This window comes from Pantherophis guttatus, chromosome 4, assembly GCF_059756535.1.
Source record: "Pantherophis guttatus breed Tessera chromosome 4, ASM5975653v1, whole genome shotgun sequence".
NCBI classification, from domain to species: Eukaryota; Metazoa; Chordata; class Lepidosauria; order Squamata; family Colubridae; genus Pantherophis; species Pantherophis guttatus.
The window spans coordinates 108,520,030-108,546,906 of NC_142066.1; the positions used below are offsets into that span (position 1 = coordinate 108,520,030).

General features: G+C 40.1%; 2 protein-coding genes across 3 annotated transcripts in view; one reads left to right on the top strand and one right to left on the bottom strand.

Moving 5' to 3' along the window:
- The window catches only part of AZI2 (5-azacytidine induced 2), a 46,523-nt gene that overhangs the window by 9,932 nt on the left and 9,714 nt on the right, over positions 1-26,877 (top strand). Inside the window, exons 5-6 of the mRNA XM_034404052.3 lie at positions 1,380-1,519; positions 8,155-8,213. Coding sequence (XP_034259943.2) covers positions 1,380-1,519; positions 8,155-8,213 — 199 coding nt within the window. The remainder of the gene's footprint in view (positions 1-1,379; positions 1,520-8,154; positions 8,214-26,877) is intronic.
- Positions 1-26,877, bottom strand: part of CMC1 (C-X9-C motif containing 1) — a 148,459-nt gene that overhangs the window by 8,740 nt on the left and 112,842 nt on the right. The window lies entirely within an intron of this gene.

The following is a 26,877-nucleotide window of genomic DNA, read 5'->3' on the forward strand; positions in this document are numbered from 1 at the left end:
TGCCCTGCGGACAGTCACTCATGCCCTCATCACATCCCGTCTAGACTACTGCAACACTCTCTACATGGAGCTTCCTTTTAAAAGCACTCGGAGGCTCCAGCTGGTCCAGAATGCGGCCGCACGGGTGGTTATGGGTGCGACTCGGCGCACCCATGTAACACCCCTCCTGCGCGAGCTGCACTGGCTCCCGTTGGTCTTCCGAGTGCGATTCAAGGTGTTGGTCACCACCTTTAAAGCGCTCCATGGCTTAGTACCGGGATACATACAAGACCGCCTTCTGCCATCAACAACCTCGCACTGGCCAATACGCTCCCATAGAGAAGGGCTCCTCAGGGTGCCGTCGGCCAAACAATGCCGACTGGCGACACCCAGGGGGAGAGCCTTCCCTGTGGGGGCACCAGCCCTTTGGAATGAGCTGCCCCTAGAGCTTCGTTTTAGCCCTGACCTGCGTACTTTTCAACGTGCCCTAAAGACCTTCCTGTTTCAGCAAGCCAGACTGGCCTAATATGAATTTTAAGTGGGTGTATGTGTGTTTTAATTTGAGGGCGAAATTGTATATATTTGTTTTAATTGGTTTTAAATTTTATAAATTCATGTGTTTTAAGGTGGCTGTACACCACCCTGAGTCCCCTGGGAGAAGGGCGGTATAGAAATCCAATAAACTCTAAACTCTAAACATTCCATTACTCCTAAATGTGAACTGATTTTCTGTTTCAGTTTTATGCTATTACAATATATTGTTTTGATTCACTGGTTTAATCCCAATTATATATTGGGGAGTTGTATGCCAGGCAGAATCGGTTAGCTTATTAGAACAGTAAAAATAAAATAAATAAATAAATAAATAAAATAAATTATCATGATTATCCAGTTGGTGTGTTAGTCTCAAGCTTCAACAACTAAAAACCCCTTCATTAATATTGGATGACTGTTGCCTTGGATATAATTCTACAGGCTTGCTATGCCGGTCTTCTTCAAAGTCCCAAATAAAAATTCACTGATTGAGATTGTTATTAAGGATTAATGATTTTTATATTGTAAAATATATGCATTTTGTTATAAAATGATATACAGTATTCAGTCTTTTTAATTTTTTAAAAAACTGGTAATGTATTGAACTTGAAGATTTTCTGTCTTTTTATAGATTAATATTAGAGAACATATACAATTACAGTACATTTCTATGTGAACTCTTCATTTGCTGATAGTTTATTAACATACTCACTTGATAATTGGTAAAAAAACTTTATACATAAAAAGTAAGATTGGATTCAAATTTATCACTATATTCACAGAAAGATATGAAAAATGAATTTTAGCTCTATTTTCATTATCTAATTTGACTAGACTGAGAAAATAAAGGTCTTGTTTCCTTTCAGTGATGAAGAGTTTCAATTCTAACCCATCTAACTGGGAAATAGACAAACTGAACAGTGAGCTGAAGATGCACAATTTGGAGCTGGATTTGGAGAAACTGAAGGAAGAATACAACCATTTTAGGAAAGAAATGCAAAAATCTGTAAGGAAAGAATTTCTAAATTATGATTTCTGTTATGAGACGGGTACATAAGGGGGTAAAATTAAATGTTGATATGTACAATTTCTGCCTCCGATTTTAATGGAATCAACATGTTTAGGTTTTGGTAAACAACATGAATGTTTATTGAGACTTCTAATTTTTTGTTTTTCAGAAGTTCAGTGACTTTTGGTATCGTTTCTAAATAATCTCAAAAACAGGCTTTGTCACTTTATACCTTTAGTTCATTTTAGTCCTAATAAGATAATTATAATTACTGTTATTTTGGTAGGTTTAAAAATGTACCTTAGTTTACCCATGCCCTGGTGAAATTAGAGTGCATATTTTGAGAACTCCACTAGATGGTGATAAAAGCAAAATGCCAAAAGTAGCCTAATAATTGTAGCTTGATAATTCTCTTAGAAATAAAATATTTTCCAATTGGCTGCTTAAAATTTACTGAACTATGTAATTAAAGGCACTTATTTGTGAATCTATTAATAACAGTAGGATTATTCATTTCAAACTTTATTTCAGTTGTTTCTCAGAAGATAGTAATTAAGTTTTGTTTTTAATGTGGGTTTTTTATATATTTGTCATGTTCATCCTTTTCAGTAAACTCTTAGTTCTAAAATTATGTGTAACTTAAGAACTGGAGTATGACATATATAGAATTACATTGATTATATCAAACTAAAATTTAAATCTCAACCTAATAAGCAATCTTGATTGTACAATGATATTTATTTAAGTTGCTAATGAAAGGAGCAAATTAGTAGTAACTTGTTTAAATACTTTGATACTTAAAGCCAAGGTTTAAAGCCAATTGTTTTAAAATTGATTTAAGTAAGCTAGAGGATTCCAATTATTGGAAAGATTAGAAATGAAACAATTTCACTAAATCATTCTGTGATTTAGGGGTTATTGTTTTTTTCCTTAACATAATGTAGGATCCAATGTGACTTATCAATATGAACTACAAAACTTGTTCAAGAAAGTATTGTTAAAAAATCCTAGGTTGACATGAAATGTGAATTCAGCCATCGTCTGTCAGCCACTCTGAACTGGCATGTTTTAACGTGGCCAAAAGAATACGGTCTTAATGAACTGTACTTGGGAACATTTGAATTAGAATTAGAGATATTAACTTGTGCAATAGGATAAAAAATGGAATGGAAAGTTCTCCATTGTGGTGGAGATAGCATCCAGGAATAGGTTGATTTTGTCTCCTAGCTGATTGGACTGAGTCTGTCAGAGCTTGAGGACACACCTCCATTACCAATGGTCCCCAGCTTTTGACTCAGTCCCTCAGCAGGACAGACGTGTCAAAAATTGGTCTACAGTTTGAGAGAAAACTTTCTTCGGTTCTTTGCATCAGAGAGAACTTGCAGACAGAGCAGGAGTGAAAGGTTACCGGCTCGGGGCAGTTCGCGGAAACCAGTAGTGAAAATGTTACTGGTTTGCCCGAGCTGGTAGTAAAAAAATGCTTTAAAAAGTAAAAAAAAAGTTCCGAGGATTGCATGGCACAGCTGATCTTCGGAACTTTAAAAAACTTTTTAAAGCATTTTTTTTACTACCGGTTTGGGAGATAGGTAGTAAAAAATGCTTTAAAAAGTAAAAAAAAAAAAACATTCCCACAATCAGCTCTGTCACACAATTGTGGGGACTTTTTTTTTTAACTTTTTAAAGCATTTTTTACTACCTATTGCCCGAACCGGTATTTTTGTGTAAAGTGTGATAGTTTATTTTTGAGCTCTCTGTGACTCTGTGAGGTTCCTGCTTTTTGCAGGGGCCATTTTGTATGAAGTCCAGCTCCTTTTGCATTGTGTGTGAGTCAGTTGTGTAGCTTTTGTGTTATTTTTGTGTAAAGTGTGATAGTTTGTTTTTGAGCTCTCTGTGACTTTGTGAGGTTCCTGCTAGTTGCAGGGGCCATTTTCTGTGAAGTCCAGCTGCTTTTGCATTGTGTGTGAGTCAGTTGTGTAGCTTTTGTGTTATTTTTGTGTAAAGTGTGATAGTTGGTTTTCTCGGTCACATGACCACCAAGCCACACCCACCTGGTCACATGACCACCAAGCCACACTCACAGAACCGGTAAAGAAAATTTTTGAATTTCACCACTGAGACAGGTTTCTCAACTGGTCTGACCGGTAGAACCGCCAGGCTTTTTCCGGTGGTAGTAGCTTTGGCTCGAACCGCTGAGGGCAGCTGGTCGCCGGACTTCAGGTATTCATGATTGCGGGGTTGCGGGAACAAGCCTGGCTCCACGCCGCTAACCCCAGGGGCTCAGAGACATTTTTGGAACTTTTGTGCTCCAGTTTAAAATGTCTCAAATAACCCGGCAGGAAGATCTGCTGCAAGCAAAAAGCCGCTGAAATCACCCGAGACTTTAAAAAAAGGTGTGAAAGGGCTCACAGGCTCTTGGACATCGCAGGGATTGCACCAGTCCCTTGAGAGCCTTCCCACTTCTCTGGGTGATAGTGGAATCCCTGCCAGTTCCACAAGCATACTCCCTGACGTTAGACCGGGCCAGCAGTTGAGTTCCTGAGGGAACAAATTGCGCTCAGGGCCGGTCTTCAAAATGGCGGAGATGGCGACGGTTGATGGAGGCGAAATGGCAGGCGGCACCGATCCATCCCTGCCAGCCACCATGTAAGCCCACCATCAGGGTCCACAGCAGTTGGAGCAAAGTGATCCAAGCCTACCAAATAGGCTGTACTCACAGGGTTTATCACCAGAGGGCACTGCTGAGCAGAGTTTTCATCAAGGACCTTCATTGCTTGTTAATCAGGAAAATTACTGGAGTTCCCTGTCAGGCCTGCCTTCCACAGCAGGAGAAGGGGAGCAACCTTTTAAAAAGAGATACATGTTGCTGAGGCAACATTTACCCCCACTACAGCTGGGCTTAGATCAGAGGCTGCTCCAGTCCTTGAAATCCCTTCCAATATGCAATTGGTGATTGTGGAAGCCATAAAGCAGGGCATCTCTGCAGGCCTGCAAAGCAGAGCGGCCTCTGTATTTTCCCTGCAGCCGGGAAAAGTTCAAGCATCCCAGACACATTCCCAGAGCCCTATTCGCCAACTCCCTTGAGAAGAGCCAATCATCGCTCTCGGAGGAGGAGGAACGTATAGATCTGGAACTTTCAGAAGATGAGGGATTGGCGCCAGACCAACAGCTGATGGATCGCTTCAGACAGCCTGCTGTGGACCTGTTCGCCACTCAGGACAACACACAACTGCCCAGATTCTTCACAAGGTTTGCGGTACCAGGGGTAGAGGGGATCAATGCTCTTTGCAATCTGTGACCCCAACGACTTCTCCAGGGCTATATAGGCCTCAAGGAGACCTTCCATCAATCCAATACCATATTTTTCAGAGTATAAGACGCACTCCCCCCCCCCACAAAAGAGGGTGAAAATTTGGGTGCATCTTATACACCGAATATAGCCTCACCCACCAGCCCCCACCCTTTGGCTTCTGCCTCCCAGCAATTTACCTCCTTGCAGCAAGGAGCATATCAGCCCATATCAGCTTCAGCACAGCCTGATTACCACAAGCAGCTGATTGTTGGTTGGATTGGCTGTTTCAGGCTGCAGGGATTGCCATTGCCTATTGTCACAAGGACCTCCACTGTTTGCTGGAAGGAGGCAAATTGCTGGGAGGCAGACACAGATTTTTTTTCTTGTTTTCTTCCCCCAAAAAGGTAGGTGTGTCTTATACTCCGGAGCATCTTATACTCTGAAAAATACAGTATATGATGTGACCTGGAAAGCTTTCTGTGCCTGGTGCTTCAAGTCGGGTTTGAACTCTGCATCAATATCCGTGGCCCAGATATTGGAGTTCCTCCAGGAAGGGCTAGACAAGGGGCTATCTCCCAACACTATCCGTCGACAGGTGGCTGCCCTGTCTTCGGTCCTATCTTGCAGGGATCTGGAGTCCCTTGCTCATCACCTGACTGTGCACAGGTTCATTAGGGGTGCAACAAATCTACGGCCTCCAGTGGTTCACAGGTATCCTACATAGGACCTGACCAAGGTACTGCACTCGTTGACCGAGGCCCCCTTTTGAATCACTGAGATCGGCCATACTATGCTTCCTAACTTGCAAGGTAGCCTTCTTGGTAGCCCTCACATCGGCTAGATGGATTTCAGAGTTGGTGGCCCACTCTGTTAGGAAGGACCTCTACATCTTCCATCCTGATAGGGTGGTCTTGTGATTGGACCCTTCCTTTCTCACCAAGATGAACTGGTTCCACAGGACTCAGGAACTTATACTGCCCAACTTCTGCCTTGGCCCAGTACACCCCTGGAGAAGAAGTGGCACACCTTGGGTGTAAGGAGGGCCCTCCAAATATATGTTAAGAGGTCTTCCTCCTTCAGGAAGAGGGAGTCCCTCTTTGTGTCCTTCCAGCCCTCTACCCTGGACAACAAGGTCACTCCATCGACTGCGGGTTGCTGGATTTGGACGTGCATCACCAAGGCCTACGAACTCCAGGCCCTTCCATTGCCTCAGTGGGTAACAACCCATTCCACGCATTCCACACTGACAGCAGTGTGGGCGATGCACGCCTCTATCGAGGAGATTTGTTGAGTAGCTAAATCAGTGATGGCTAACCTTTTTGCCATCGCGTGCCAGGAGTGGGAGGGGTCGCGCGCGTGCCCATACCCATAATTCTATGTGCCCTGCCCCCATGCATCCGCGCGTGACCTCCCCCCCGCTCCCCCCGCTCCTGTCGTGGTGGCACGGTAGGTCTGTTTTTTGCTCTCCCCAGCCTCCAGAGCCTTTTTAGAAGTCTGGGAAAAGTGAAAACGGCCTTCCCCACCCCTCCAGAGGCCAAAAATGGCCCATTTGCCAACTTCTGGTGGGACTGAAAGGCCCGTTTTTCTCTCCCCAGCCTCCAGAGCCTTTCACCGGAAGTTGGCAAACGGGCCATTTCTGGCCTCCAGAGGGCATCCGGGGGTGTGTGGGGAAGGCCGTTTTCGCCCTCCCCAGACTCCTAGAAAGGCTCTGGAGGTTAGGGAGAGAGAAAAACGGTCCTTCCCTCCCCCCCCAAGGTCCTCTGGAGGCAGGGAATAGCCTGTTTCCCTACTTCTGGTGGGCCCAAAAATCAGGTTCGTCATCATGGAGCTAAATGGTCCTCTCCGTCCCCTTTCATCAGATATTACAACCTGGATACCTTTGCTTCGGCTGAAGCGGCCTTTGGCAGGCAAGTCCTCCAGAGGGTCCACTCTGATCAGGGGACTTCAGACCAGACTGCGGCCCATCCGTTGGACAAGTCAGCTTTGGTATGTCCCATTCCTGGATGCTATCTCCACCACAATGGAGAAGGGGTGTTGGTCTTACCTGATACTCTCCTTCTCGTTAGGTGGAGATAGCATTCAGCCCCACCCTGGAGACTGTCTGGTCCCAAGTCCAGAGGTGGACGCCATTAACAAGGAGACATGTCAGTCTGTTGTTATGCCTTCACCAAAAGCTGGGGACCATTGGTAATGGAGATGTGTCTTCACAGCTCTGACAGACTCACTCCAATCAGCTAGGAGATGAAGTCAACTCATTCCTGGCTGTTATGTCCACCCAACAAGAAGGAGAGTATCAGGTAAGACCAACGCCTTATTTCTTAAAATATTGTTTCTTCAGGAAGAACTATTTTATAAAAATGCATAATGAATAATATGGTCAGGAAACATCTTTGCATGGATCTGAAAAACAAAAGCATATTTAAAGTGGTATGCTTTCAGATAATTCATTAATACTTACATAGGATAAGAAAACATTACTCAGTTATCATGTCTCAAAATATTTTCCAGTATTCCAGTAAAAACAATTAGTTAAACCATATTAAGTATTTTTCTGTCTAACTTGTAAAATATTCATTGTGCACTAAACATTGTTCAAATGTTTGTTTCTAGAGGTTACTTTCAGATTACTGTGTATAACACTGCAATTTTAATTGTGGTTTCCTGTTCTCGCTTCCTGATCCAAACAATATATGTGTCCTTCTTAGTCAATGGATGCTTCTACAATATGTATTATATAATGAATTTGGCACTGTGAGCTTAATATATCAAATGGAAGAATCAAATATGATAAATTAATAAATTAAATCCCAATTTATAGTCATTCAGAATATCCAAAGCCCAGAAGTCTGCTCCAATTATATGGGACAGATTCCAACACTTTTAAAATATATATATATATATATATATATATATATATATATATATATATATATATATATATATGCAATATATATATATATATATATATATATATGCAATATATATATGCAATATATATATATATATATATATATATAGCATATATATATTGCATATATATATATATATATATATTGCATATATATATTGCATATATATATATATATATATATATTATATATATATATGAACAATATATATATGAACAATATATATAAATATATTGTTCATGGTATTTATAAGACACTTTTATGGGATTCTGAAAGGGAAATTAAATGCAACTGCAAATTTTTAAAAAAATCAAAATATTTTATTAATACTAAGCATTTTTGGTATGTCTTGAACTGGTTTATTTTTTTCTTTGTACAAGTGAGGCACATCTTTAAAAAGCCAATAGGATCTCTTTGTTTTGGCTTCCTTTCAGGTTGAATCCCAAGGAAGTTTAATAAATGGAGAGTTTATCCAACAGCAAAATATCCATAGGTATGCTTTATTTATTTTTAATGCATTTCAGCTAAGTTCCTTCGACTAGCTTATTGAAGTCAAAGAAAATTAATTGTTTTGGATAAGAATTATGTCACTCAAGTAATGCATCTCACATTTACTTAGACATGGCTGTCTTTGCCAAACATACATAACTGATAATTGGTCAAAAGTGCAGAGCAGGCTATATAAGACACTGTACTGTACTCTGATACTCAATCATTTATTGGTTTTCAGGTGTTGATTTTGATTTCTATATGGGACAGAGAAACTTTAAATATTGTCCTATCATCAATCCACCTATTCAAATAGGCCAAATAAGATTATTAATGATCTTATAACAAGTAACTTTTTCTTCTCAGAAATTTTGTTAAATTATTATGAGGAAAGCCAGATCTTTCTTCTGAAGGTATGTTTTAATCCATTTTTAAAATTAGCTTTTCCCAACCTTTGCTTTCTAATATGTTGAGCACATTTCCTTGGCTACGGTGGTTGGGAATTTTGATAATTGCAGTCCAATACCATATGTAAATAGTTTGAGAAATATTTATCTAAATAATGTGCAAAATGTTTTGCTTGCAAAGCAAAATAATTTCTAATGTCTTAACTGTTAGGCTTCTGTAAGTTACTTGGCTCTTTATTCAGTGTTGCCACAGGTGCTATTTTAGAAATTGGAATAGATTGATGTAGATTTACATTTAGAATTTGATTGTGACACTTCTTGATTTCAGTTGTTAATTCTAAATATGATAAAACTTGCATCTAACACAGTGCTTTTATTCCTGTAAATGAAAAACTGAAGTAAAAGTATTTTTGAATAGATAAGGAAGATGGGTATGTAAGTAGGTGTATCATAGGATGAAAATATAGAATTTCAAGCTGAAGAAAAGTATATTTTGGAAAGTTGTTATCAACTAACTTATCTTCTTCATCTAAATGCTGATAGATTGAGGCCCATTAGGGTTTTTATGTTACAGCCAATCTTTTCCTGTGATTTACTTGCAATAAAGGCAGAGCCAGCTTTTAGAAAATCCCATAAAATTTAGATCATAATGCAGATAGCAAATAGTAATTGTCTTCTTGAGACATATTGAAATAATATATTTATGGTATTTAAAATGCTTACAATTTATGTTTTAGTTAGAAAGTGATTCTCAGGTGAGTAAAAAGAGATCATCACTTTGACTTTGATTTTACAGCTGAGACATACATCACTTAAATAAATAACTCAACTTTTTTATAAATGTTATCATAGCTGGTAATTATGCCATCTTCTTAACATCATTACTGAAGGTGGTTATTGCAGACCTGTTAAGAAACATGGCAAATGAGGAATTGTGCAGCAGTGTCATCATGCAAATGTCATAACTTATGTATTTGTGTGATGACATCACTATTCATCACATGTCACTTTGACATTATGAGAATTTGCAGTTGACACTGATAATCATGTTAGCTGGAAGCAGAGGGCAAATTCTCCTATTGTCTGATGAATGACTTTTGGGGAAAGGCTTATCTGAAGAATCTAACTTCTTGATAGAAGTGACAGCATTGTTCTTTCCTTTTCTTTTTCTGACCTGACAGAATCCTACTTAAGATGCTATTCCATAAGGAAAATATGAACAGTTGCTCTCACAGATATTTCCTATGCTGAATGACTAAGCTACTTACATAAGATTTTAACATGGAAATTAGAATGGGACCTGTAATAATTTTATTTTTTATTTTTATTTCTGATGGTATATTTTTTAAAAATATTTTTATTGTGAGCTGCCCAAAATCAGAATTGTGCAGGATACAAATTTAATAATAAACATATTAAAAACAGACCGATTTAAATTACTAAAATATACCTTACGCATTCGAACAAAGCCAATATTACTCATTCTCTATTTTAGCAATTATTGTACTATTTTTGTTTTTAGCAGTTGAAGACATGTGGTGCTCCAAAATTTGCAAAACTAATGCATTTTGATGCAGTTGAACCCTAATGTTGCATTTTGTTCAACCACTGCCTTTTTCAGAATGATGTAGGAAACTGCTTCTTGACAATACTTACTTCTTGGCATTAGCAGCGGCTTGTGTATTGCAAGACTATGAATGAATCCACAACAGAAATTGGCATGATGACAAAGTAAAGTAAACCTATCTAGTGCTAGTGTATTTTTCTAAATAAGGAACATTAAGGGGGTAGTTAAATCCACAATGTTGCATGTTGAGACCAAATAGAGGTGGATTCAGTTACAAGACCTTTCTTCAAAACATTGTTATATAGTTGTTTATATAGAAGTCGCTAGAGATCTAAAAAAAAGACAACAAAAATGTAACAATTGAATTAATATTTTCAGTTCTCACAAATGCATTTTCCTTGTTTTCCACTTGATGGAGTAATAGGACTTGATTACAAGAAGTTATTTTATTTGGACCTTGCATCAAAGAAAAAGTACATGGATGTGTAAAAGTATATTTGGTTTCCATTCTGTTGCTATCTCACTTAATTTATCCCTTACTCTTGGCTATTTAATTAGCTGGCCAATGTTTTTGCTTTTCTCCTCTCCCCACCAAATAGATATTTGGTATGTGATGCTATCAATCCATCATCATGACAGTTTTATTTTTAAAACATCTTTCCTGTATTAATCTTTTATAAAAACAAGGATATACAGATTTTGCACTGTAAAACCAGCTGTAATTCATATCACCTGTGAAAACAAGTCTACAGCTTTTTTTACAACTAAAGGAACTTGTTTGAAATGTTTGTTTCAGCAAGTACCCTTTGATTTAATGTGGATGTCGATAATCAACTGCTAATATTCCTGTAAAATCTTTGCCATTTCTCACTGATAGTAAAGTAGAGCCTTGGTGGCGCAGCAGACTAAAGTGCTGTTAAGTAGCACCAGCTGCCTGCAATTACTGTAAGTTCAAATCTCACCAAGCTCAAGGTTGACTCAGCCTTCCATCCTTTCGAGGTAGGTAAAATGAGGACCCAGATTGTGGGGGCAATAACCTGACTTTGTATAAAAAAAGAACATCGCTTAGTGGGGGCCAAAAGCCCCCAGGTATGTACAAAAGTATGAAGGCTATTGCTTAATGCATTGTAAGCCGCCCTGAGTCTCCGGAGAAGGGCAGCATATAAATCGAACCAATACATAAATAAATAAATAAAGTATGTGATAAAGTGTGAATGTTTAGTTTTAACAATTTTTACATACTTGTGGAGATGTGTATATTGGAGCAAGATGGAATCTAGGAAGAGAGTGTGAGGCTGATTATGTACACCTCTCCCTTACTTTAGTCCAATTCACGCAGAAGTCTTGACGTCTCCCAATTCCTGTGAACCTTCAAAGTCCTGTGGTGATGGGTAAGCGACGAAGCAGCAGTTGTGGATACACTGGGAGCTGTAGCCGCGGACCTGTACATAGGCAACTCAGGTCTAATGGTCATCTTCTTGCTGACCAAAGCAACAGCTGGATTCAGCATCTACCTGAGTGACTGAGCAGCCCTCTTTAGGACCGTACTGCTCACCTCCGTAGTAAGAGGAAGAGGCTAGAAAAAGTGCCCTAAACATTGCTCCTTCATAGAATCCTGGCCAGCTTATCATGGCTGGAGGGGATCCCATTTCATGCGGTTGAATAACAAAACTTCAAAGAAAATGTAAGATGACACCACTCACCATTGGCACATGGAACATACGTATGCTTCAAGACAAACCCTAAGCAAATCGACCAGAAAAAAGAACAGCCCTGGTCTCCAGAGAGCTGGCAAAATTAAACATCAATATTCCGGCCCTGTGTGAAACTCGTCTAGTCAACGAAGGTCATCTCACAGAAACAGGAAGTGGTTATACATTCTTCTGGTGTGGACGCAGCAGTTACGAATGCTGTAAATCTGGAGTTGGCTTTGCGGTTAAGAATCGTCCACAAACTTGCCAGTCTTCCCAAGGGAGTGAATGACCAACTCATGACACTGAATCTCCCACCAACAAGAGGAAAACAAGCCACACTGATCAGCACCTATGCAGCTACAATGACGAATCCAGATGAAGTAAAGGGAAAGTTTTATGAAGATCTCAATGCCCTACTTTCATCTGTGAAGTGCACCAACAGGCTGACTCTACTTGGCAATTTCAACGCGAGAGTAGGATCCGATCACTCTGCCTGGGATGGCGTCATTGGAAAAAAATGGAATCGGCAAATGTAACAGCAATGGCCCTATTATTACTGAATACATGCGGCTCACCAATACCATCTTTCGCCTGCCCATTTGCAAAAAAAGTCCTCCAGTGCTCCAAGCACTGGCATCTTATTATATCATTGTGCGGAGGAAAGAGAGACAGGATGTAAGGGTGACCAAGACCATGCCGAGCGCTGACTGTTGGACTGACTATAGACTCATCATCTCCAAATTAAGCTTTCACATCAAGCCAAAGAGACGTCCGCAGGGAAACAAAGCTGTGATGAAACAGATCAACATCAGTAAACTGAGGAACCCCAACACAGCAGTTTCACTACCAGAAGATCTTGACAACTAACTCTCAGAGCTGCAATTAGAGGGAAATGCTGAGAAGGACTGGGAACGCTTTCGGGATATTGTTGCATTAAATGTTCTTGGACCCTCACACAGGAAACAGCAGGATTGGTTTGATGAAAACAATGAAGAGATCAAGGCCCTACTTGCTGAAAAGCACTGCCTTCACCCATGCTTATCAGAATGACCTGTCGTCAACAGCTAAGAAAAATGCCTTCAACAACACTCGCAGGACTGTACAGAACAAGCTTCGCAAGATGCAGGACTCTTGGTTGAGTACCAAAGCAGATGAAATTCAGAAGTTTGCTTATAAAAACCAATGCTAAATGGTTCTACGAAGCCCTCAGATCCTTGTACGGACCTCAGCCCTCAGGGAGCTCCCCCCTACTGGACTCAGATGGTGCAACTCTCATTACTGAGAAGACTCTGATTCTACAGCGATGGGCTGAGCACTTCCAATCTGTATTGAACCACCCATCTTCCATCAACAACGAGGCGATCAACAGAATGCCCCAGGTGGATATCAACCACAGCCTGGATGCCCCACCATCAAAGATTGAAATCCTACAGGCCATCAGCCAGCTGTCCAGTGGCAAGGTCCCAGGATCTGACGTGATCCCAGCGGAGGTCTGTAAGGATGCGATGCAGTGCTTGTCGACAAACTCACTCAGCTGTTCCATGAATGAAAGGATCAAGGATCCATTCCTCAGGAACTGAAAGATGCGTCCATTGTATACCTCTACAAGAGGAAAGGGAATTGACAAGTCTGTGATAATCTTAGAGGAATATCACTATTTTCCATCACAGGGAAGATCCTTGCACGAGTGTTGCTGAACCACCTGACTGACTACCTGGAACAGCGTTTATTACCTGAGACACAATGCGGTTTCCGCAAAGAGCGTGGCACTGTGGACATGATCTTCGCAGCCCGACAGCTCCAAGAGAAGTGTCGAGAGCAGAATCGTGAATTGTACACCACCTTCCTTGATCTCACTAAGGCTTTTGACACTGTCAGTCGCGAAGGTCAGTGGCGCATCATGTCAAAGTTTGGGTGCCCTGATAGATTCAGCCTGATGGCATATCAGTTCCACTACGGTATGACGGCTTGTATTCTGGACAACGGAGAAGCTTCAGAGGCCTTTCCTGTTACAAACGGCATCAAGCAAGGGTGCATGTTGGCACCAACCTTGTTCAGCATAATGTTTTCAAGCCATGCGGTCAGACACCTTCCAGAACAGTTCCTTGGGAGTTAGCCTGAGATACAAGACCAATGGGAAACTGTTCAACCTGCAAAGACTCCAGGCTTTCACCAAGATAAAGGAGACTGTGCTATGTGACCTCCTCTTTGCTGACGACTGTGCCCTGAATGCTGGAAATGCAAGCCAGCGTGGACAAATTTGCAGCAGCATGCAACAACTTCAGCCTCCTCATCAACATAAAGAAGACTGAAGTGATGCATCAGCCAGCTCCAAAAGCCCAACACCAAGAGCCCACCATCACAGTGAAGGGACAAAAGCTGCAAGCAGTGGCCTTACATACCTTGGCAGCACCCTCTCCCGTGCAGCGACAATCAACATTGAGATCAATTGCAGAATCACCATGGCAAGCTCTGCATTTGGCAGATTACTGACCAACGTGTGAGACCGCCGTGGAATAAACCTTGCTACAAAGGTCAAAGTCTGCCGAACTGTAGTGCTAACTGCTCTGATGTATGTCAGTGAGACTTGGACTGTATACAGAAGGCCCACTAGGCAATTGAACCACTTCCACACGATCTGCCTCCGTAGAATTCTGAGAATCCAGTGGCAGGACAAGGTGTCAGACACAGAAGTCCTCTCCAGAACAGGCCTGCCATCAGTTCACAACCTGCTGATAAAAGCCCAGAGACGCTGGGCAGGCTATGTTACAAGGATGCCAGACCATCGCATCCCTAAACAGCTCTTCTATGGTTAGCTGTCTCAAAGAAAGCGATCGCATGGGGGACAAAGGAAGCAATACAAAGACATGTTGAAAGCCTCCTTCAAGTCCCTGGATATCGACACCACCTCCTGAGAAACCCTGGCACAAGATCGATCAACTTGGTGCACGCTGATCCACCACGGCTGCCAGACATCTGAGGGCAGAAGAACAACCATAGCACAAGAGAAGAAAGCACTCTACAAAGACAGAACTGTAAATGCTGCAACAATGGTGCCCACACATCTGCCCGATATGTGGCAGAACATTTCATGCCCGTATAGCCTTACCAGCCACCTGCGAACACATCGTGGACAGCCCACAACTTATTAGATGTCAAGGTCCTCTTTGAACACAATGGACGAATATCACCTCACATCGTGTTGGTTCAAAATAATTAATTTTGATGTGGTTAGCAAAGTATGTGGGTTTATCTTTTGACAAATAATTGTTTTATGACTGCAATGCAGGTATTTTGTTACATTGCCCAAACTCTGCTCTTAAAAGTCTGTCTACAGCTTTTGGCCAAAAAATTGCCTATTCCTTTAATTTAAAAAAAAAGATAGATCTTTAAAGTTATAAAAACTAGCAGTTCAATATACTAAATTCTACTCTAGTAGGAAAATTGTTGTAAATGAAAGTACTTGCTCTTTGTATATAAACTGCTGTCTTAAATCTATCTAATCCTTCACATCAACAGAATAGGAGCATGTTTGCCAAAAATAATTCCCAGTGATGAGTTGACTGGATCTTTTCTGAGATGCAGATACTCTGCAGGTGTGGTAGGCAGATATGAACAGTCCCCATTAGAAATACAAAAATTAGTATTCCTTAATTTCTGGATAAGCTATATATCTAATGGTTAAAGCAACAGGCTAGAAACCAGAAGACTGAGTTCTTGGCTCATTTTAGGCATGAACGCTTGTTGGGTAACTTTCGGCCAATTACTTTCTCTAAGACCAACTAATCTCATAGGGTTGTCATTGTAGAAAATGGGAGGAAGGAGTATGTTCACCACTCCAAATTATTATTTGTTTTTTTATTGAAAAAGTTTTACAAACATCAATTTTTTCCCCACCCCCTCCCTCCCTTAACCCCCCAAACCCTCCCCACCCCCCATGACTTCCCCAAGGTGAAATCTATCCACATTTATTATATCAAAGTTTACCACCCCTCTATTCTCCCCCCTGTATACTATACAATTCTTCATGACAATAAGCTTTTTTGCCCTCTATAAACTATACATTTCTACACAACATTTAGCTAAAGGCTATCTGGTACTTCCTAGTTTGGTATTTATTCTGCACGTAATCTATCCATTTCTTCCACTCCCATACATAGGTCTCTTGAGTCCGATCTTTTAAGTATGCTGATACCTTCGCCATTTCTGCAAAGCTGGCCATCTTCAAAGTCCATTCTTGAATTGTAGGCATATCATCCCTTTTCCAATATTGACCAATCAGTAACCTAGCTGCTGTCACCATATACAGTATCAATTTTATTTCTCCCACTGAAAAACCTTCAACTATACCCAGTAAAAACAGTTGAGGAGAAAATTGAATTTTTTTCTTCAGAACATTTTGCATAACCCACTAAATTTTTATCCAAAAAGCCTTTACCTTTTTGCATGTCCACCATATATGATAATATGTAGCATCTAAGCAATCACATCTCCAACATTTCGGTTGAACATTAGAGTACATGCATGACAGTTTCTTAGGATCTAAATGCCACCTATAAAACATTTTATAAAAATTTTCCCTCAAATTCTGCAACTGTGTAAATTTAACATTCTGAACCCATATTTTTTCCCAAGTTTCCATCATAACTGGTTCTCCGAAATTTTGTGCCCATTTTATCATACAATCTTTAACCAATTCATTTTCTGAATCTCTTTCTAACAAGACATTATAAACCCTCTTAATATGCATTTCTCTTTTATCTGTCTAACCAATTCTTCTTCATGCAACATTAATCCAATTTTTTGATCTTCTCTCCATCTCGATTGAAGTTGATTATACTGTAACCATGTTAAATTAATCCCTTCTTCCAACAGTGTGTTTAATGACTTCAGTTGCAATCTGCCCCCATCATTAAAAAGTACTTCTTTGTATAAAACCCCCCCGAGTGACTTTATATTTATATTCCGTATAATGTGACCAAGATCCAACTACAATGGTATTTTATAATCCCATTTGAGTCGGTGCTTCTTCCATACTCTCATCAAGGAGCTTCTGAGTATATGGCTGTTAAATACTTTATCCACCTTGTTTTCATAAAATAAGTATGCGTGCCAGCCAAATTCAAGATCATAACTTTCTATATTCAATATTCTAGTCTTTGTACTTCCAAACCAGTCACTTGCTTGTGTAAACGCTGCAGCTTCATAATACAATCGCAGGTTTGGAAGTTTAAGACCACCCCTTTCACGAACATCTTGCATAATTTTCAATTTAACTCTTGGCTTTTTCTCATTCCAAACAAACTTATTCACTCCTTTTTGCCATTCCATCAAGTATTTGTCACTTTTAAGCACCGGAATCATTTGAAACAAAAATAAAAATCTAGGTAGAACATTCATTTTAACTGCTGCTATTCTTCCAAGTAAAGACAGCTGCAGTTTTTTCCAAGTTTCCATATCCTTTTGTACCTTTCGCCACAACACCTCATAATTATTTTGAAACAATTTTATATTTGAATCTGCAACTTGAACTCCTAGATATCTCACCTTTGATACTATTTCAAAGCCTGCCTTCCTTTCCAATTCTTTCTTTTGATGAGTGTCATATTTTTATCTATCATCTTGGTTTTTTTCTGATTCAGTCTAAATCCTGATACCATACTATATTCTCCTATAATGTCTTTCATCTGAATTATTGATTGCATCGGCTGTGTTAGGGTAACAACCAGATTATCTGCAAATGCCCTTGTTCTGTAATCCTCTTGCCTTATTACTATTCCCTTCAAGGTACTCGAGTCCCGTATTGTATTCAGCAAGACTTCTAAGGTTAAAATGAACAACAACGGGGATAACGGACAACCTTGTCTTGTGCCTTTTTCTATACTAAAATTTGTAGTTAAACTTCCATTAATAATAATTTGTGCTGTTTGTTCTTGATAAATTGCTGCAACCGCCTGTACAAACTGATTCCCAAAGTCCATCTTTTTTAAAGTCTTTAATAGAAAGTTCCAATTCACTCGATCAAAGGCCTTCTCCGCATCCAAAAACACCAGCACTGCAGTGATCTGTTTATTCTTCTCAAGATATTCCAATAAGTCTATAATTTGCCTCACATTATCCTTCATATATCTGCTTTCTATAAATCCTGCTTGATCATGATGAATCACCTCTTGAATAACTGGCATTAATCTGTTGGCTAATACTTTCGCATAAATTTTGTAATCCGTATTCAGGAGAGATATTGGTCTAAAATTTTCCAGTTTTATAGAACCTGCCTCCTCTTTTGGTATCAGAGAAACAAAAGCTGCTTTCCATGAAGGGGGTATTTTCCCCTCTTGTTGTATGCTACAAAATAAGTCTTTAAGATGTTCAATCATTTCTGCTTGTAAAGTTTTATAATACACCGCAGTTAAACCATCCGTTCCTGGAGCTTTAGCTGTTTTCAGTTGTTTAATAGCAACAACAATCTCCTCAGCTGTTATTGGTAAACTCGTTCTTTCCTTTTGATCATTAGAAATTTTTATAACTCCCTTTTCTTCTAAATATTTATTTATAAGTTCATTCTGTATATCATCTTTAGCATATAGTTTAGAATAATAATCTAAAAAGGCTTCTTTAATTAGTCTTTGTTGAAATACTTCCTTTCCTCTGTACTCAATACTCCCAATAGTCCGAGTACTTTGCTGTTTCCTCAATGTGTAAGCCAACCATCTGCCCGGCTTATTGGTATTGCTAAATGTATTATGTTTTGCAAATTGTAAATTAGTTGCTGCTTGTTCTGCTGTGAGCATATGAAATTGATCTTTCAAAAGTTTTATAACTCCTTGTAATTTTTCATCTGTTGGATTTTTTATAAGCAACTGCTCTTTTTTCTTTATCTCTCCTTCCAATTCTAATCTTTTTCTTTGCCGATTTGATTTGTGTTTAGAATTCATATAAATCAGTACCCCCCGCATATATGCCTTGCTCGCATCCCAAACAATTTCAATAGGGGTACCCTTATTCAAGTTCATTTCAAAAAATTCCTTCATTTGTTTCTTAAGTTCATTTACATTCTTTTCATATCTAAACAAATTTTCATTTACTCTCCAAGATCTTTTCTCATTTTTTCCCATTTCTATTTCTATCCCATTCTATTTCTATCCATCTATTGTGGTCTGATAAAGTTCTCGGGAATATCTTTGTTTTCTTTGTTTTTGAGAGTAAATCAACTGTAAGAAAAATAAAATCAATCCTGGAAAAGGATCTGTGTCTGTCTGAATAAAAAGTAAAGTCCAGTTCTTTTGGGTTATGCACTCTCCAAATATCTTTCAATTCCAAATCTTCTTTCAAATCAAAAAAAAAAAAAAAAACCTGTGGTAGTTTGACACATGATTTTGCCAAGCTTTTCTTATCTATTTTAGGATCTATTACTCCATTCCAATCTCCCATAAGTAAAATAGATCTATAATCCCATTGTAGTATTTTAGAATGCAATAACTTGTAAAAATTTTCTTGTTGCTGATTAGGAGCATAAATTTCAATCACCAAGATTGGACCATTATCTGTAAAAAGTTCTATTGCTATGTATCTTCCAGAATCATCTGCTTCTATAATTTTTGTTAGCAATCTTTTATTTGTATAAATCACTACCCCATTCTTTTTCTCCGAATTTGAAGCTATAAACTGTGTTCCTAATCTAGAATTTATCAAATATTTTTGATCTTGTGTTCTAATATGAGTTTCCTGTAAGCAAATAACATCATTATTAGATTGTCTCAAGTAATGAAATATCTTCCTCCTTTTCTGTGGTGAATTCAATCCATTCACATTCCAAGATAAAAACTTAATTGTCATCTGCAGGCTCTTGAAGCGATAAGAGCATTTGCTGAAGTTTCTGTTCCACACTATTGGTCTTCGGCTTAGCTCCTCCCACAGCTTCGGATTTTTGTGCTTTACCATTAACTCCCTGTTCGTCTTGTGATAGCTTAGGGCTCTGATGTTGTTGTTTCTCTAAGAATTGTTTATAAGCTGCTCGAGTAATATGCTGATCTTTAGAACTATGCAACATCCAATCAAGATCTGCTGCTACTTCTCTTGTATTTTTAGGTGGTTCAACTAAAAACTCTAAGGGAAGATCCAAAGGTAGGCCCCCTACTGCTCCTTGAGTCTCTAGTCTCCGTCTGTTTCCTCTGCTCTTCAAGCTCTTGTTCAAATTGCTTATCCTTCTCACCCTCTATTATGGCTATAACCGAGGAAGTACGTGGAGATGCTGTACCAGGTTTAAAAACACTGAAATAGAATTCTTCCGCTTTTTGAGGAGTATTTAATCGATATCTCTCTCCTTGATACCTCAATATTATGCCAACTGAAGTATCCCATCTGAATGGAATTTGCTGTTTTTTTAGTTCAGTCACCAAAAATCCAAAATCTTTTCTATCTCTCAACATTTTAGGTGGCAGTTCTTTGTAGATCCCAATCTCTTTTCCATCCACTTGAATAGTAGAAACAAAAGATTTTTGCAAAATATCGTTTCTTATTCTTCTGACTGTAAAGTAGATCACACATCTCTAGGCAGTTGCCTTTGCCTTGCCACCCAGGAGTTCACTCTATAGACCTTATCAATTTTACAAAAAACTTCCTCAGGGTCAACCTTTAACATTACAGCCAGAGCATCAGCGCAAACCCTTCTCAGATCTTCTCTATTATTCTCTTTTATACCTCTGAGCCTCACAGCAAACTCCATAAGTCTGAATTGCATCATTGTCACTTCATTTTCAAGCCTTTGTGTTTTATTATCAACATTAGAAATTTTTTGGTCAGCTTCTTTCATTTTAAATTCTACTTCTGAGCTAAGATGTTCCACTTTCTTATCAACTTGGAGCACTACTTCTGACAAACCAGTCACAACTGTCAGTATTTCCTGTTTCATCTTGTCATACTTTTCTTGAACCATCTCTTTAAATTTCTGCTGTGATTTTTCAAATTTCTTTCTTTTTTTTTTATTGAAAAAGTTTTTCAAATACAAATTTTTCCCCCTTTCCCCCCCTCCTCCCTAACCCCCTCACCCCCCCTTCCCCTTTGACTTCTTCATAATAAAACCCAAATTCATAACAGATTATATCATACTTTGCTATCCACTTACTCCATCTCCATATACTGACCCTTTCTTTCTAATAAAATTATCATACCCCCCTTATACTATGCTGTAATATGCATTTCAAAGTGACATTCTATTATAACAATATCTAGTAACTCCTGATTTAACATAATGATATTATTATATCTCCCAATTTAACAATTTCCGCTTGTGATCTACCCTTTTACTACCCCCATACGATATAACATTTCAAAGCATACTTCCGCTCTAAAACTATTCAATAAATCCTAATTTAACACTTATTCAATTCAACTAATTTCCTTCCCCCCCTTCATTACATACATTCAGATCTAAACATAATATCCCTTTTCTTTAAACTAAACAATCCGTAACCTATCCTATCTCCACCCACTTTCCTACAAAATTACCATAATTATTCTTAATATCTTTATTCTTCTGCCCACTCCCCTAGAAAAATATTCCCTTATGTAAATAAAATCCTAAAAGGAAAAAAAAAAACTTTTTGCTTGTAATCCATATAACATCTTCTGTAATATCCTTCAACTGGATAATAAATTCCATCACCCATGTTAGGGTAACATCGCATCCTTATTCCAACAGTATTTTCAGAATCTTCAATTACCATCTGCCCCCATCAGTAACAAATATCTTCATATTGGAAGAAAGAAACAAAAAAAGCCCCCAACAACCACCTGAGTGACTTTATAATTATATTCCGTATAATGTTTATGGAGGTATCTTTTATCCAGATTATTAATTCCAACCATCGTAATAGGGTAACAACCAGATCTTCTGCGTGCCCCAATCCAGTAAATCTCTTGCCATATAACTCGACATACACATAATATATTTATCCGGAAATCCAAAAATCAAACAAGATGTTTCCAACCATTCAATTTAAGGCCTTTTTCACATCCCAAAATAATTCAGCACTGCAGAGATCTGCCCTTTCCTCAGGATAAAATAAACCAATACTTTGCCAATTATCTTTTCATATATTCAGTCCTCTCATAAGTAACTGGCATTACTGTTGTTTAGATTAAAAGTTTTTATGTTTGTGAGACCTACTTCTTCTTTTCTTGACTTTTTGTGGGTTGGATCTCCATCCTAAATTCCTTTCTGTAGATTGTATATCAACTATTTGATTTTGCTGGTGTATAACTTGATCCTGTTGGGTTTGCTTTTGTGGCTGAGATCTTTCTGGTTCTGTATCAACTAATTGACTTCCATGCTGGTTTGTGGTTTGACAAATCATTGCAATAGGATCCGGAACCGCCTCTCTTATATTAAATAATCCAGCTGAGACCTCTGAAAGAGAATCCAAAAGCGGCTCATCTGTGGAGACCTCTTTAACTTGTTGTTTCTTCATTGTCTCCATCTCCTTCTGCTTTTCTTGAATTTCTGTCTCTTGTTGATTTTGCTTTTTAAGTACCTTATGATAAAATTCTTCCGCTTTTTCAACAGTATTTATCTGATATCTTATTCCTTGATATCTCAGTATTATACCCACTGGGACATCCCACCTGAATAGAATATTTTGTCTTCTTAACTCAGTCACCAAAAAACCAAATTTCTTTCTATCTCTTACCATCTTAGGCGGCAATTCCTTAAATATCCAGATTTTTCTCCCATTCAGTTGTAAAGTAGAATTAAAAGATTTTTGCACAATATCATTCCTTATCTCTTTATCTGTAAAGTAAATCACCACATCTCTAGGCAGTTGCCTTTGTTTTGCAATCCAGGAATTCACTCTATAAGCCTTATTAATTTTACTGAATACCTCCTCAGGATGAACCTTTAAGATCCCAGCCAAAACTTGAGCAGATGTTTTTCTTAAATGATCACTATAATTTTCCTGTAAGCCTCTAATTCTGATCGCAAATTCTGTGATTCTGTATTGCAGCATTACAACCTCTCTTTCAATTCCTTGCTTTATATCTTCTGCCTTATAAGTCTCGTGACCAGCTTCCTTTTTAGACTTTAGTTCTGAGCTATTATCTTGAATATTTATTAAGTCCTTTTCAATTCTTAGTATTTTATTGTCCAAATTATCAATTTTCTCCATTTTAGACTCTAACAATTTAATATTTGTATCCAACTTTATAACAATTTCTGAAAAACCATTAGTCACTGTTACAATCTTTTGTTGCAAATTGTCATACTTTTGTTGTATCATTTCTTTAATTTCCTGCCTTAAATTTTCAAATTTCTGGTTCACAGTCTCATAACATTTTGTCATTTCCTCCTGAATAAATTCTTTTAAATTAAAACCATTCTGCAAAGTCTGTAGGCTCAGAGCTTGCTCAAACAGTTGTGAGTGGGGGAGCACCCCCCCCTTCTTGTCTATCAGATTTCATTAGTAACGCCATCCTTCCAGCAGGCTGTTCTTTTTTACCCCCCAAACAAGATCAAGTACAAATCTCCAAGAAGAGAGGAACTTAAAATAACTCTTTTTCTTTCAAATTGTAGCCAGCAGTATATATTCCGCTACTTTGTATCTGTTATGGAAGGACTCTTAGTTTCAGCTTTCTTCTACTTCTCAAGCCTCAGCGGCCATTTTAAAGCTTTTTTTTTTCCTCTTTCACTTTAAAATGCTTGTAAATTCATTAAGGATACTTGCAATTTAGGGTCCAAAATCCAAGTCTCATCTTTTTTAATAAGTCCATCTGTTAGTTTCGTTAGTTAATCCGGTTCCAGCGCCTAGCTCTGCAAAAAACGCAGATTGCACTCGATGCCCGGAGCGGCGGAAAGGGACAATAGGGAGCTCCAACCCGCCCGTCTCCAAGAGTTAAAAAAAGACTCTGGGGACTTCGCAGAGGGCTCTCCCCCCCCGCCCGCTCAGACTCACATTTCCATCAGGAAATGGAGTTTTTAGAGCCGCCTTTCAGATGTAAAGGCGGCTCTTTTACAGGCAACGGGGCGGCGGTCACAGAGGACCATCTGGCGGCGCCGGAAACCAGACAGGAAGTCTGATTTTTCAAATTTCTGATCTAAAGCCCCAGCAATAAATTCCTTCAAATCATTAAATCCAGATTCTTGTGTTTGGGTCTGTATCTGTGAACTCAAAGGCTGCTCTTTTGGTTTATGAGTGGGGGAGCACCCCCCCCCCAGCAGCTTTAGCTGGCTTTGTTTGTTTTGAAGCCATTCTTTGCAGCCTGACTCTTTCTAAAAAGGATATCCTCTCTCCCTTTCCACCACAAAAGCCTTTCAGGAATTTCCCCAGCTTTAGTCAAGTCCCAGGGGAGAGGGAACAAGTCAAATCAGTTTTTAAAAAACTTTTCCTCTTTCTTCTGGCCAGCAGTGTTACTTTTTGTTACTTTGTAGCGCAAACAAGCTCAAACAATTACACTTTCGCTTTCAGCATTCCTTATTGCTAAAGCCAGGCGCCATTTTAAAAGAACTTTCACTTCTTCTCAGTTGCTAAAGTCATTCACAGGGCTAAAAAAAATGCTTGCGGTTTGATTTTCAAGTCCAGATTCCACCCTGCTTATTTTTAACAATTTTCTTAGCTTTCTCTCATTTTGTTGGTCGCGTTGCCTAGCTCTGCAATTATGCAGAGTCGCCCACGGAGCCCGGAGCCTCAGCGCGCTGTATAGGGAGCCTCACCCTGCTTCCTCCCCAGACGCTTAAAAAAAAAAACAATCTGGGGATTTCAAAGGGGGCTCTACCTGTCGCGCCGGCTCGTCTCCCGATTCCTCCGGATCGTGGAGTTTTCCAAGCCGTCTCTCAGCTGTAGAGGCGGCTCTTTACAAGCAACGGGGCTGGCGGTCTTGAAAGGACCGTCTAACAGCGACAACGGTTCCAACCGGAAGTCACCACCTCAAATTATTTATAAAAATAGTAAAGGTGAGATAAAAAAAAAAATTTTCACTCAATGTACTGTAACATTAGAGCATTTTCAGGTGTAACCTCATGCTTTAAAAGAAATTATTCCTTGAGTTCAGGGATTCAGTCAGCTTGGAATGAGAGCCCTCTAATGTTCTTTTTTATTCATCTGTATGAAGCTATATTTATATATATATTTATATATATATGATAAATACTATATGAGAAATACTGAGGTGGGTAGGTATAAACGAGGCCAATTCAATTAACCATAACCATTCCTTTAATTAGAATGAGTTAACAGCAACGGCTGGATCTCTACAACAACAACTAACTGAGGAACTAAGCAATTCTGTCAGGCTTTGACAGCTCTTAAATACCCGAGTTGTCAGCGTCTTATCCAATGAGCGTTCTGCTCATTCCCGCCAGAACAGCGCCCTCGCCTGGTGGTGGCTGACATGCATGCGCCAATCTGTCAGTACATAACATCACTTTCCCCCGGAATGGCACAAGCGTAATCGCGCAGGTATGCCGGGCGGTGACGGCTCCTCCCTGAACGGCGTAAATTGGTCCCGGCAGTCGGAATGGGCGACTGGGTTGGAGGATCGGCGATGGTTGGGGACGGAGGAGTTAACTCTTTGTTGCCCGGAGTCTCAAGCGCTGCCGGTTCCTTCCGCACAGGTGAGTCCAATGTGAACGACAGCGGTAGGTGGTCAGGCACGTGCATGCACACTGGTGGACTCACAGGAACGGGCGAGGATCGGGGGCCAAACTCCTGTGAGTCTGGCAAACGCCGCACCCTCAACTGGTCAATGTGCCGTCACCACAGATGGCCATTGGCCAGGAGGACAGAATAAGAACATGGTCCCGTTACCCCTGAAATTTTTCCCAGAACCCAACGGGGGTCGCCACTGTAATTTCTAGCATAGACAGGGTCCCCTTCAGTGAAAACTCGGACCTCACCCATGGAGTCTAAGGGCAACTCAGGGGAATAGGTCGGATGTAAACGATCTAAGGGAATTCGCAGGCGGCGGCCCATAAGCAGTTCCGCCGGGGAGCGATTGGAGACCGGGCAGGGGGTAGAGTGTTGCATCAAAAGGTAGGTGGCTATTTTAGACTTCCAATCCCCTGACCCCAACCTACGGAGGGCCTCCTTAGCTGACCTCACGGCCCTCTCAGCCAAACCATTTCCAGCTGGATGAAACGGGGCCACACGGGCATGGCGAATGCCTAGCACTGCCAAAAACCCTTGGAAAGTGGCAGATGTAAGTTGAGGGCCATTATCGGAGACAATGACATCAGGGAGCCCATGGGTAGCAAACAATAGGCGCAATGCCCGGACAACAGCGTCCGATGATGGGGAAAGCATAGGCACCACCTCAACCCATTTAGAATAGGCATCTACGACAACCATAAATGTATGACCTTGTAGAGGTCCCGCAAAATCAACATGCTGATAGGACCAAGGAATGCGGGGGGGAATCTCACTCCCGAGGGGGGGCGGCCGGTGCAGATGCTTGCGACTCTTGGCAGGGAGAACAGTCAGCGACCCAATTTGCAATATCCTGGTCTAAACCAGGCCACCAAACATAACTTCGCCCCAAGGCTTTCATACGGGCGATGCCCGGGTGACCCTCATGCAAAGAAGATAAAACACTCCCCCGCAAGGCAGGCAGTATAATGACCCTCGAACCCCACAGCAAACACCCGTTTAGAGTAGTCAGTTCAGTCTGGCGGATCTTGAAGGGCTGGAACTCAGGGGCAGTAGGATCAAGAGGCCATCCTTTCCGAACCCAGTCAAGAACTTGTGAGAGGGTTTTGTCTTTAACGGTGAGCCGCGCCACATCCGCGGCAGTGACGGGAAGGCAGTGGTCGGCGATCAGCAGAACAGCAGCAACAGGTGCGGGGTCGTCGACCGGCGAGGAAAGTGGGCAACGACTCAGGGCGTCCACGTGGCTCAGTGCCTTACCGGGGCAGTGTAGGAGGCGATAATGATAAGCCATCAGGAACTCGACCCATCTCGCCATGCGAGGGGAGATGATCTGAGGGGTTTGTCCCTGGCCAGAATACCAAGG